The 12865-nt window shown below is 35.8% G+C and overlaps 1 protein-coding gene across 2 annotated transcripts in view; it reads left to right on the top strand.

Annotated features, from left to right (window-relative positions):
- Nucleotides 1-12670, top strand: part of LOC101043963 (transcription intermediary factor 1-alpha) — a 128952-nt gene extending 116282 nt beyond the window's left edge. For both annotated transcript variants that reach the window (XM_074379023.1, XM_039472890.2), the window contains exons 12-19: nt 2331-2466; nt 3562-3634; nt 4601-4769; nt 6191-6519; nt 7536-7668; nt 8745-8819; nt 10563-10712; nt 11478-12670. In XM_074379023.1, the coding sequence (XP_074235124.1) occupies nt 2331-2466; nt 3562-3634; nt 4601-4769; nt 6191-6519; nt 7536-7668; nt 8745-8819; nt 10563-10712; nt 11478-11687 (1275 nt within the window). In that variant the 3' untranslated portion in view covers nt 11688-12670. The remainder of the gene's footprint in view (nt 1-2330; nt 2467-3561; nt 3635-4600; nt 4770-6190; nt 6520-7535; nt 7669-8744; nt 8820-10562; nt 10713-11477) is intronic.
- Nucleotides 12671-12865: the final 195 nt, after the last annotated feature.

Genomic DNA, 12865 nt, shown 5'->3' with positions numbered 1-12865 from the left:
ACAACAGTAGTAAAAATAAAACGGTTATGAACATTGGACACATAACCTAATGTCTTTCAAGGCACCAGAGTTAAAGGTGTTTGTAAATGAATGATTATGATGATGGATAGAAAAAAAGAAAGGACATGGAAAGATACGCTGGAAAGTTGAATGGCTGGACATCAGAAGAGATGAAGACAAGTTTAGTAATAGAAATCCTGTTAGATCATACTGACAAGTGCAAAATTACCTCTGGTTTATATTATATGTAAATTAAACTCACTCTCCAAACTCTTTGTCAGTATGACTTTTTATTTATTGTTATATTTTTAAATGATTTTTATTTTTAATAGAGATAGGGGACTTCCTATGTTAACCCAGGCTGGTGTTGATCTCCTAGGCTGAAGGGATCCTCCTGCCTTGGCTTTCTAAATTGCTGGGATTAGAGGCATGAGCCACTACACCCAGCCAGTATGACTTTTCCACAGGCAGAAATGACTACATTCTGTAGACAGATCTCCATGTATAGGTTGATTCTGTGTTTGGTCCTTTTTAAACCTAAGGTTAGATAACCCACTGTCGTGCACATATACATACACAACCTAACATTAAGAAGCTTTTAGGAAATACCTTGTATTCTTCACTTGGATCAAATTACCTATAAGATTGTGAAAAGAACTTTCTTATTTTCATTATTTAATTTGCTTTTCAAATTGGATCAATTCATATTTCCTAATAGTTACATTGTTAATCTTACCAGAATCATTCCATTTTTTAAATAGTTTTGTGTACTTTAAATGAGTACAATGCATGTATTTTTTCATGCATGGATGGTACATAGGAAAACTTACATGTAATCCCCATAGTTTTATTTGGCTTTTAGGATTATTCCACAATGTAAACAACTTTCCTTGTATTAAGTTCTCACAAATTTAGTTATTCTAGTACATTTTGTACTCTCTGAGAAATACTGGCCATGTATTGCCAAAAGAATATTTAAACAAAAATGACCCTGTGTATTAACCACCTGCCCTGATTTCCCCTGCCCCCATGAAAGAGAACCCACAGAAAGTAAAATTGTCTTTCTGCTTTTTCCTTTGCAGTCCTCATAGAGGTGAATGTTTTTATTACCTGAAATTCCTCATCTGGATTACAGAATAAACCGAAATGAGTGACCATTTTTTGATTTCTCCCAAAGATGTTTCATAACTAGTACCATTCTAGGTGCATAAGCAAGAAATTAATTCATTATATACAAACTATGTTAAAGAATTGAACTGGAAAAGCACAAAAACATTTGTGGGAAATTTGGTCTTTGTAGGCATGAAATAATTTTAGTGTCTAAAGTGTTAAACTCTTCTTAGGGGTTTGTAAGTATTTTAGCCTGGCAATGAATTAGGAAAAGCAGTGTTATTTATATTCCTATTACATTCAAGCAAGAATCTTTTCCTTTTTTGAGATGGAGTCTCACTCCTGTCGTGCAGGCTGGAATGCAGTGGTGCGGTCTCGGCTCACTGCAACTTCTACCTCCCGGCTTAAAGCGATTCTCCTTCCTTAGCCTCCGGAGTAGCTGTGATTACAGGTGTGTGCCACCACACCCAGCTAATTTTTGTATTTTTAGTAGAGACAAGATTTTGCCTTGTTGACCAGGCTGGTCTCAAACTCCTGACCTCAGGTGATCCACCTGCCTCAGCCTCCCAAAGTGCTAGGATTACAGGTGTGAGCCACCCTGCCCAGCGTAAAGCAAGAATCTGTAGGGTTCAACTTTTCTCCTACAAAACAACAGTAATATATTTACTAATACATTACTCTTGAGGTTAGTGTTGGAGATATATGGACTTCATCTGTCTAGCACATAGCAGAGCATCAGTTTGTGTAAGTATCCCCTTCAGAGGGTCCACTAAGTCCTATCTGTGTGAGGCTAGATTGAAAACGGTACACCACAATAGATTGAATGCTGTTTAGGGAGACATTAAAGAGACTTGCAAGAAATGTGAAATTGTGATAGTCTTCTCACCAAGTTTGTGTTTTTCATATAGCAACCTTTTGTTGTTTATTTTTAAATGAAGAAATTTTTTTTCAATTTTTAAGAATGGGAATGACCTGAGACTCCTTTCCTTTGGCTCTTGTTTCTGAAATAGTGTCCTCAATATTTTACTAAGGTGAAATATTAAAATAGTGAAAACCTTTATTCAGCATTGTTTATGGGGAAAATGTTTGTTAGAACTTCTCAAATGTGGTATTTATTTTTTGTTGTTTCATAATTAAGTTATTGAAGTGTTCTTATAAATTTAAAAGTAGCTTTTAACTTGCAAAGTCAGAATGCCTGAAATAATTTCTTTTCTTGTAAGATTGACTGTTCAAGTACTATTATGCTGGACAATATTGTGAGGAAAGATACTAATATAGATCATGGCCAGCCAAGACCACCCTCAAACAGAACCGTCCAGTCACCAAATTCATCAGTGCCATCTCCAGGCCTAGCAGGTAAAGTGGGCTTCCTTTGATTTTTGTGAAAGGGTTTCTAGTTTTCACTTTACTTGGAATAAAATTACCCCTCTTCTCCTTTTTTATTTGATGCTTAATCTGAGTTTTTCCACTATTTAAAATTAGTGTGCTTTCAAAGTAAACAAAGGTTAAATTTCTTTATCTTTTCATTCTTTCTTTCAAGTCACAGTCTCACTCTGTGCCCAGGCTTGAGTGCAGTGGTGTGATCATATGTCACTGCAGACTCACTCCCACCTCAGCCTCCTGAGTAAATGGGACTTCTTGCAGGTGTGCTGCTTTACCACATGTGGCTATTTTGTTTTTTTTTTTTTTTTTTTTTTGGTAGAAGGCAGTCTTGAACTTCTGGCCTTAAGCAATCCTTCTACCTTGGCCTCTCAGAGCTTTGGGATTAGGCATGAGCCATCACACCAGACCACCTTTGCTTTTTCAACTTCCAGCCATTATAGTACTTCCAAGGGGGAAATCAGTATTATATTCTCTCTTAAGTTGCCTGTGATGTGGTCTTTTTAAAGATGTAATTTGCCTAGGATCAAAATTTATTAGTGACAATAAGTAGAGTTATCACTCTCTTGGTGATTTGTTTGGTGTTTAATTTCATTTGTGAATCTTAACATACCTTAACATACTCATTTTCTCTGACAGGAAAACTGTAATATTACTTCTGAGGACACAGGTACCTTCTGTTGTCTTCTGTAGCTTTCACTGGCAGTGGGGTCTCACTAAGGTCTTACCCCTGTTACTCTTAACACAGAAAGACTTGGCAATGTTTGAAGACATTTTTGATTGTCGCACCCCAAGCTGGGAAGTATAGAGAGATGCTACTGGTATCTAATAATTGGTGGAGGCCAGGGATGTTGCCAAACATCCTGTAATGCACAGACATTCCTCCACAACAAGGAATTATCTGGTCCAAAAGTCAGTAGCGCAGAGGTTAACAGACTACTGAGAATTCAGCAACTACTGTTTCATAGAATTTCATTATGGTTCCTAGTTTCAATATAGTGCTAAGTTAACACATTCAATAGGACTTCAGTGCATAATTACTCGTTTTATGTCTGATTTGTCCCTGCTCAGGACCTGTTACTATGACTAGTGTACACCCCCCAATACGTTCACCTAGTGCCTCCAGCGTTGGAAGCCGAGGAAGGTAAACTGACTAAACCATATTTTCTAGTACATAAAATCTCTAACTAGATTTCTTTTGCCAGTGTTCAACATGTTTTGGTACTCAATATATTTTGAACAATTTCTTCTATTTTTAATTAAAATTTTAATAACAATTTAATAAATTAAGAGATTAAAGTACAAATTTACCTTTGAAAATAGAAGACTATATGTTGAAAATAAATGTCTGATATTCACATAATAGCAAGGAAAACATAAAAATGAATAGGTATAACAGTACATTATATGGAAACACAAACTTAGGGACAAGATACAGTTTTATGCTAATTTGATCTCTAATGATGAAAAAATGATTATACTTTAAAATAAATAAATGTACAGTTATTGAAATTCTATTTTAAGCAACTGCTCTTCCTTCCCTGCATTATGCCTGAAAATTCCCTCCTAGCTAGTGAACCCAATTCTTACTTTCTTAATCATGTGGCAGAATTGTTTCAGGGAGAAAAGTTTGCCTTTAATCCCATGAAAACATAATGAATATCTGTAAAAGGTTTTTGTCCACTACCTTCTTTAAATAGCATTGTTTAAATAAATGATTATTGTCTTTAGACACTGACAAAGTGTTAATGTGAGCCTAGAGTTTACTTTGCTAATGACTAGAGAAGGAAATGAGAAAGCCTAAAATCAAATGCCAGTTCTAAGATACTAAATCTGGTTGCCTAATTATAAAGCCTCAGTTTTTTTTTTAAATTTAGGTTTATTGAAATATCTTTCCAGATGTTTAACTATTTAGATAGGTTAATATATAAAACATTTTTATCATAAATGAAACTCACAGCAGTTACAGTTCAGTTATGTAGCATTAGTTGCTGAGGTAATTATTGTTGTGAAAAAACAGTATTATTTTAGAAAGTTGTTGTTATACTTTTTTATGAGGTATTTAGCTTCACATTCTTAGATGGTTTTTTCTTCTCTCTCATACTTACAGCTCTGGCTCTTCCAGCAAACCAGCAGGAGCTGATTCTACACACAAAGTCCCAGTGGTAATGTTGGAGCCAATTCGAATAAAACAAGAAAACAGTGGACCACCTGAAAATTATGATTTCCCTGTTGTTATAGTGAAGCAAGAATCAGATGAAGAATCCAGGCCTCAAAATGTAATTATATGAAGGCTTGCAATACTATTCCTATGCATGGTGGGCCGGGTGAGAGAAACTTTAAAATAGCTCTTAGGAGGGTTGGGTTTTTTTTGGGGGGGGGTGGGGGTAATGTTATGTTAATCTCTCCGTAAATTAAAAAGCAAAGATGGAAGAACAGAAAGGTTTTTAAAAATCTGAGGCTCAAATATGGAACCTGGAAAGTTGAAAATGAGATATTCTCTAACCAGAGTTTTATACCCAGGCAAATTATTAATCATAGTCATAATGATATAAACAAACACCAGAGTACAAATGTAACTAGAACTGTGACACAATCAGGATATAACCTGAATATGCACTTAACCAAAAATTGAGATTTTCAGAATACTTAACCAGTACAGACAAATACTGGTCAGTTGGAGTAGATACTGGCAATAAACAGTTATACTGGCACCTACCAACTAAATCAATGCTTCATAAAAATGATGTTAAAAAGATGAGGTGAATGGTGGTGGTGGCTTTGTGTATGTCTAAATGGAAGGAGAACAAGGTTGGAGAATCAGGATGTAAAAACCTAATCTCTTGATCTTCTACTAGTAAGGATTATAGATATATTGCAATTTTTAACAATCATTTTATTTAGAAATATGGATGTAAACGGCAGAAGAAAAAGCTAGATTTGAAAATAGTACTTCAAAGGAATGAGTGCTTTAATTATATCTACATTTATTTCTTTGAAATTTTTGAAAACATTTGAAGGAGATAGTTTTTATTATTGATTTGAAATTCTTGCCATCCTGGGCTCCAACAGAAAATTTAGATTCATCTTACAACTTTTCTATCTTACATATAATTTGAATGAACAGTTTCAGTGAAGTGTATTTATAGGTCATTTGGTTGATTTTCCACCCTACCCACCCATTTTCTAATTTCTGTAGCCATCAGCAGACTCAAAGACTTTTTTTATATTTTGATATTTTTTAGTAGAGGTCCATGTCTTCTATACCAGTTAGCAGTAAACATATACTATTCTCATTAAGATTCTTTTGGGCTGGGCGCGGTGGCTCACGCCTGTAATCCCAACACTTTGGGAGGCCGATGCGGGTGGATCACGAGGTCAAGAGATCGAGACCATCCTGGTCAACATGGTGAAACCCCGTCTCTACTAAAAACACAAAATCATTAGCTGGGCATGGTGGCGCGTGCCTGTAATCCCAGCTACTTGGGAGGCTGAGGCAGGAGAATTGCCTGAACCCAGGAGGCGGAGGTTGCGGTGAGCCGAGATTGCGCCATTGCACTCCAGCCTGGGTAACAAGAGCGAAACTCCGTCTCAAAAAAAAAAAAAAAAGATTCTTTTGAAGCAGCCAAGTGCTCATTACAGAGTGGTTTATAATTCAGAATTGCAGTAGTGATAAAAAAAATTTTTTAATCTACTGCAGGCCAATTATCCAAGAAGCATACTCACCTCCCTGCTCTTAAATAGCAGTCAGAGCTCTACTTCTGAGGAGACTGTGCTAAGATCAGATGCCCCCGATAGTACAGGAGATCAACCTGGACTTCACCAGGAGAATTCCTCAAATGGAAAGTCTGAGTGGCTGGATCCTTCCCAGAAGTCACCCCTTCACGTTGGAGAGACAAGGAAAGAAGATGACCCAAATGAGGACTGGTGTGCAGTTTGTCAAAATGGAGGGGAACTCCTGTGCTGTGAAAAGTGCCCCAAAGTATTCCATCTTTCTTGTCATGTGCCCACATTGACAAATTTTCCAAGGTAAGATAGTACTTCCTTTCCCACATTGTTTTACTATAAACTTTTGAAGATTATTTTAACAGAAAGCCTTTGTAGAAACTTAAATTCAACTTGGCACAAATGTATATTCCAAAATCCAAATGAATAGTCTAGGGTTTCCCATACCCTACCACTTACTCCTTGTGCTTCTCTCCAAAAACTAATCATTCCGCCTGAGCAACATAGGGAGACCCTGTCTCTACAAATAACTTAAAAAATTAGCCAGGTGTGGTAATACCTGCCTGTAGTCCCAGCTGCTCAGGAGGCTGAGGTGGGAGGATTGGTTGAGTCTGGGAGGTTGAGGCTGCAGTGAGCTGTGATTGCACCATTGCACTCCAGACTGGGCAACAGAGCAAGACCCTCTCCCTAGTCAATGTAAGAAAAAAAAAACAGGCCCTTTAAATTATCACAGGGGGTCACCATAAGGAATAATGTCTTTATGCATAATAGCTACCACAGTTTATTACATCTTTTTGCCAGGCCTCAAAATCTCATTTATAAGTAATTCAAGTAAATTCTCAAACTCTGTGGGATGATGATGATCATCAGCATGACCAAGATGGTTAAGAGCCATTGGGTTGATCTCTCAGTTCTTTGAAGGCTGTACTTTTGAAAATTTAATTTTACAAACTTAGAATAACAAGAATAGTACAGAAAGCTTTGCTGATTCCTGAATCCTTTGGGGGACAAATTCAATTATGCCCTAGATATGTGAGCCCTAGATTAATGTGTTTATTTAGGCGTTTTTTTCCATGTATGTATTTCATGCCTTCTTAACTAGATTTTGATATTAACTTAGGGCCTTGCATTATATTTCTGCTGTTTCCTTTCAGCATGGTGCAGTATACCTAGTAGGTATGTGGTAAATGCTCAGTGATTAAAATTCATGCCAAATAAACAACTCTGTATCATAGATATAATGGAGGAGGTGGGAAAGGGAAATAGTGAAGGGAGAAAATGATGCATTAGGAATTCAAAAGTACATTGTCCCCCAACAGTGGAGAGTGGATTTGCACTTTCTGCCGAGACTTATCTAAACCAGAAGTTGAGTATGATTGTGATGCTCCCAGTCACAACTCAGAAAAAAGGAAAACTGAAGGCCTTGTTAAATTAACACCTATAGATAAAAGGGTAAGTCTTTGAGCATTTCCAACCTACAATGTTAGACAATTTTTTTGGTAAGATGCATTACTGTATTGTAGTGCAATATTTTACTGTGGTGCCTTTCATCAAAGAGGTGTTTATCCAATCAGATTTTATACTGATCCTTTTAGGTGTATTTTTTTTTCACAAAGGTATATGAATCTTAAAGACACACTTTCTTTAAATTAAAAAAAAAAAAATCATAGAATTATGCATGTATTTTATAGAAGCTTATTGTACCTGAACAAGATGGAATATGTACCTTGACTTTTAAATTTAATCTACCTTAAGTAAATTTCTATTTTATTTTATTTCTACCATAGATAAGTTTTTTCCTCAGAATTGCCAACACGGAGCTGGGTTTTTTCTACACTCTTCCTGGAAATAATTCTTTTTTTTTTTTTTTTTTTTTAACTGAATAGGACTAGGCTTATGCATCAAAGCCACCTGATATATTTAATTGTAAATAACATTTACAGCTACCCAGTCAACAGTTTGTTACCAAAGAAACTCCTTTGCTAAATTATTAAGTAGAGTAATACTATGGAAGTTGTTATGCAAGAGGGCACATACCCATTCACTTCCAGTACTACTCAGTGTTTACTGGGATAAACCCACAAGCAGGGAAGTATGAATAGCAGAGCATATGGTTGAACCTTCTATATGCAGAGAGGGGCCTTAAGTCTAGATGCACATTGAGAAGTTTCCACCTCCGGTTCTCCTAAGAGACATGGGTTCTTCCTTTATTGACTATTAGTAATTTATAATAGACTGGGGCAGTAAGTGTAAATTTATTGTTAGAGAACTTCAAATGGGTTTATAGTGATACTGTCTTAGTACATTTAATTATAGAGACTGTCAAATATCACATACACCCTAAATTGTCAAGTAGTACAGTTCAGTTAATGACTGGGAAGGAGAAGAAATCTTCAAGAATCAATAATTTTGTATTCATCAGATTTTTTTAGTCTGACACTTTGGGGCCTCTGAGATTATTTTAAATTATTATTTAAAATAAACCATGAATTGTTTTATATTTTATCTCAATTTTTATTTTTGCTTAGAAGTGTGAGCGCCTACTTTTATTTCTTTACTGCCATGAAATGAGCCTGGCTTTTCAAGACCCTGTTCCTCTAACTGTAAGTATTAATGTCAATTCATGCATGTTTACACAGTGGAATGCTTTTTCTGGAATTTTGTTACGGGAATCTAGTTTAAATGTCATTTTTCAATACTTTTTAATATCTCAGTCTTAAAGCTTATTAATACATAGTGAATGCTTTGATCCTAAATAGGTACACTTTAGTAAGTGGCCCAAAACTTGTGTTCATTTCTCAGGTATTCTTTCTTCTCTTATTTTACTTACTATTTTCTGGGATGTTTGGGATGATTTCTGTTAATTTTATCTCTGGAGTTTCAGGCATGTTTCCAAAGCTGTTGGAAAAAGAACTTTGTTTGAAATAAAGGCATCATTTCTCCCAGCAAAATTTTCTGTATTTTTATTTGTAGGTCCAGACTTCAGGTAAATAAGTAGGCTTTAAAAATACAAAAAAAAAAGTTGAAGGGTGTGTGTGTATGCACGCACTATTGACTTCAAAACGGTTCATAATGAAAGTTTGATGTGACTTTAACACAAATTTTAGAGTACTGGAAAGGGCCTGGTACCAGCCCTCCCCCCCCCCCAAAAAAAAAAAAACCAAACAAACTTCTATAATGCCTGAAATTCCTTTTAAAATTTAATAAATTTGTTCTACAGTTTGATAAATCTCAAAAATTAATCCCAAGTTAGAAGAAGAAAACCAGCTTAGTAAATAAATTCAGCTGATAAATAGCTTCTTTCTTAAGAACAGGTTTTGAGAACTAGATATAGGAAATAAATACTTCCAGGGAGAAGATCTTTTGTACCCAAAAGAGGCAGGGTAAAGTCGTCAAGAGAGGCTTGTAACAACAGTAGCAACTTGAAAATGTAACCTTGAATTGCGCTTTTTATCATCCTGGCTTACATTTATGTTATTAATATCAACAGCAATGACAAAGTAGCCCCCTTTTTCTTAATAATTATCATCTCATTTAATCTCTACAAAATACTGAGCATTTGGTAGGATTATCCCTATTTGGAATATGAATAAACTAAGGTTCAGCAAGGTTAAGTAACTTACCAGGATCATGATACTGAGCAGCAGAGCTGGGGATTAAACCCAGATCCAAAGTCCTTCCTCTTTATCACTTGCTATAGTACATGCAGAAAAAACATGTCAGATTCTACTAGAAATGATAGTCTTTCTAGTAATTGCTTTATATTTAATAATGAACAAGGAAACCCTAGATGATTTAAGAGAGAATATGTGAAGACAAGTTTTTTCATTAAAATAATTGGGGCTTGGCACAGTGGCTTATGCCTATAATCCTAGCACTTTGGAAGGCCAAGGCAGGCAGGTTGCTTGAACACAGGAGTTTGAGACCTGCCTGGGCAACATGGCAAAACTCTGTCTCTACAAGAAAATTAGCCTGGTATGTGAGTGCATGCCTGTAACCCCAGCTACATGGGAGGCTGAGGTGAGAGGTTGCTTGAGCCCGGGAGGCAAACTTTGCCGTGAGCTGAGATTGTGCCACTGTACTCCAGCCTGAGTGACAGAGACCCTGTCTCAAAAATAATTGGTTAAACTTTTTGGGAAAAAGTCACACAAACGTTTACCATTGTGTGGTAGGTGCAGTGCACACTTGTAAACACTGTTAAATGTGTTTCTTTACTAATGACAAATAGCACAGAGAAGAGCAATGAGAACATTCCAAGTAAATATATCTTACAAAATGTATTTAGGACAATGTAGAATTCATCTATTTGTATTATAGCATCTCCTTTTTTTTTTTTTTTTCGAAAGGTGCCTGATTATTACAAAATAATTAAAAATCCGATGGATTTGTCAACCATCAAGAAGAGACTACAGGAAGATTATTCCATGTACTCAAAACCTGAAGATTTTGTAGCCGATTTTAGATTGATCTTTCAAAACTGTGCTGAATTCAATGAGGTGAGGCTGAGGGGAGGGAATGGGATGGGGCAGGAAGGAATAGCAGTGTGAAAATCATTTTACACTAAACACCTTGTCAACATATGAGGATACCAAGAGGTCTGTGTTAGAATAAATTTCTAATTTTTCAGGTCAGGAAATGCAGGAGAGAATTCAGATGACTTTACCCACATTTATATTCAAAGGTTTATTAGATGGTGATTGAAATGCAAATCACAGCCTATAACTGAAAGACAACATATTTTTCTCTGACCTAGAAACATTTTTTATCATTCCCACCTTTATTTCTTATTTTTTATGTTGATCTTGAAATACTAAGGATGTGGTCCAAATAGCTGTAATTTAAAACTTTCTCATCTGTCAGTTCATCTAAACATCTGTCAGACAGAACACTTTTGCTGCTGGTGGTTTGTTCTGTTTGTTACTCATTCTAAGTACTACATATTTCATTTAGTTTGCTAGAAATACCGGGTTCGTGATCCTATGGTTACAGCATCTTAACTGATCTATCTTTGGCAATACAGTCCTACCATTACCACCTTCTTTTAGAATAAGTCAGTCTTTTATTTGCTTTTCTTTATCTTTTTCCACACTTCTGAATCTTTTATTTTAGTTCACCTTCTGTAGGCTTTGTCTAGTCCTAGACTATTTATTTCAATGACTATGCATTTCAAATGAGCTATACTTTTCAAAACAGCTCATTAATATGTACAATCTCAGAAGTCAAAAGTGTGATTTATTCCTTGTTTTATTTTTACCTAACAGCCTGATTCAGAAGTAGCTAATGCTGGTATAAAACTTGAAAATTATTTTGAAGAACTTCTAAAGAATCTCTATCCAGAAAAAAGATTTCCTAAACCAGAATTCAGGAATGAATCAGAAGATAATAAATACAGTGATGACTCAGATGATGACTTTGTACAGCCCCGAAAGAAACGCCTCAAAAGCATTGAAGAACGCCAGTTGCTTAAATAATACGCAGCACCATGGGCTTGTGCTGGTTTTTAGATTTTTTTTGTTTTCAATAAACATTTGTCAGTAATTTAACATCACTACAAAGAAGAGTTTGTGACTACTCTGATCTCCGTTTTGGCCATTTACTAGACTTTGATTTCCTTAATAACCCATTTTTGTTAACCTCTTATCACTAAGAAAGAAAAAGAATAAAGAAGGAAATGAATGGAATAAAGAACGAACGTGGTGGGAAGGCAGAAGGGATGGAAGAAGGAAGCATTGAATACAAAGACATTCTTCCCACTTCTTGGATTTTTAAACTACAATCTGGAGCGATGGCTACTGTAGAAAGGAAATAATAGACTTTGTATGAACTCTTAAGTTGAAAAGTATATGTGGTTTGGATGTGTGCGCTAATTCAGTTTTAGAAATTAATACCACTACCCGTGAAGTACATGGCCTGACCATATGGGTTAGGCTTAGTATACTGAAGAACAGTACTCCACAAACATGGGTGGTAACAAGAGTTCCATCCCAGGAGGCCAACCGGTGCAACGGAAGGGTAGATTAGATGCTATTAAGAAGGCACCTAATAGTACATTATGTAAGAGGGCAACTGTATTAAAGAAAAATCAGGAAAACAAACCTTTGATGTTTTTGTTTTTATCTTGTCTATAGAGGTACTGGTATAGCTGGGTTTCAAGGCCATTTTTCATACCTTTCTAGATCTAGATTTTCAACTTCTTCCACTGAAGGAAGTATACATGTTTGGTTTTGCTGTGTGTCTGTGTGTGGTTTAACTATACAGGTGATCCTTTTACAACAGCCTCCTTGTTTGCAGTATAGCTTTTAGTGGAACTACTCAAAATATAAATTAACAGCAGTGTGCACTGTATTTGATATGAGGTTTCTTCATCATACACCCTACTGGGCATTAAATATAAGTTCCTCTAAAAGGGACTCGTTTTTGTGGTTTTCATCTGTCTATAATTTGGAATGAAAATGCGTTGTGGGATTTTGGGAACAGGCAGTTGGGAGAAATAGTGAATTTTTTTTTTTTTTCCTGAAGCATCTATCAGTCATGTTTTTCTTTCAAGAGTCAGAACATCACATTTAGTCTTTGATCTGACTTAATTCTGATTTTCCTGATAGAGACATAAAAGACCTATATTCTGAGGACAAGCATATTCTTAATGGGC

Source organism: Saimiri boliviensis, chromosome 10 (genome assembly GCF_048565385.1).
Source record: "Saimiri boliviensis isolate mSaiBol1 chromosome 10, mSaiBol1.pri, whole genome shotgun sequence".
Classification (NCBI taxonomy): Eukaryota; Metazoa; Chordata; class Mammalia; order Primates; family Cebidae; genus Saimiri; species Saimiri boliviensis.
The sequence above is the reverse complement of the archived record's forward strand: the minus strand, read 5'-3'. Positions and strand labels throughout refer to the sequence as shown.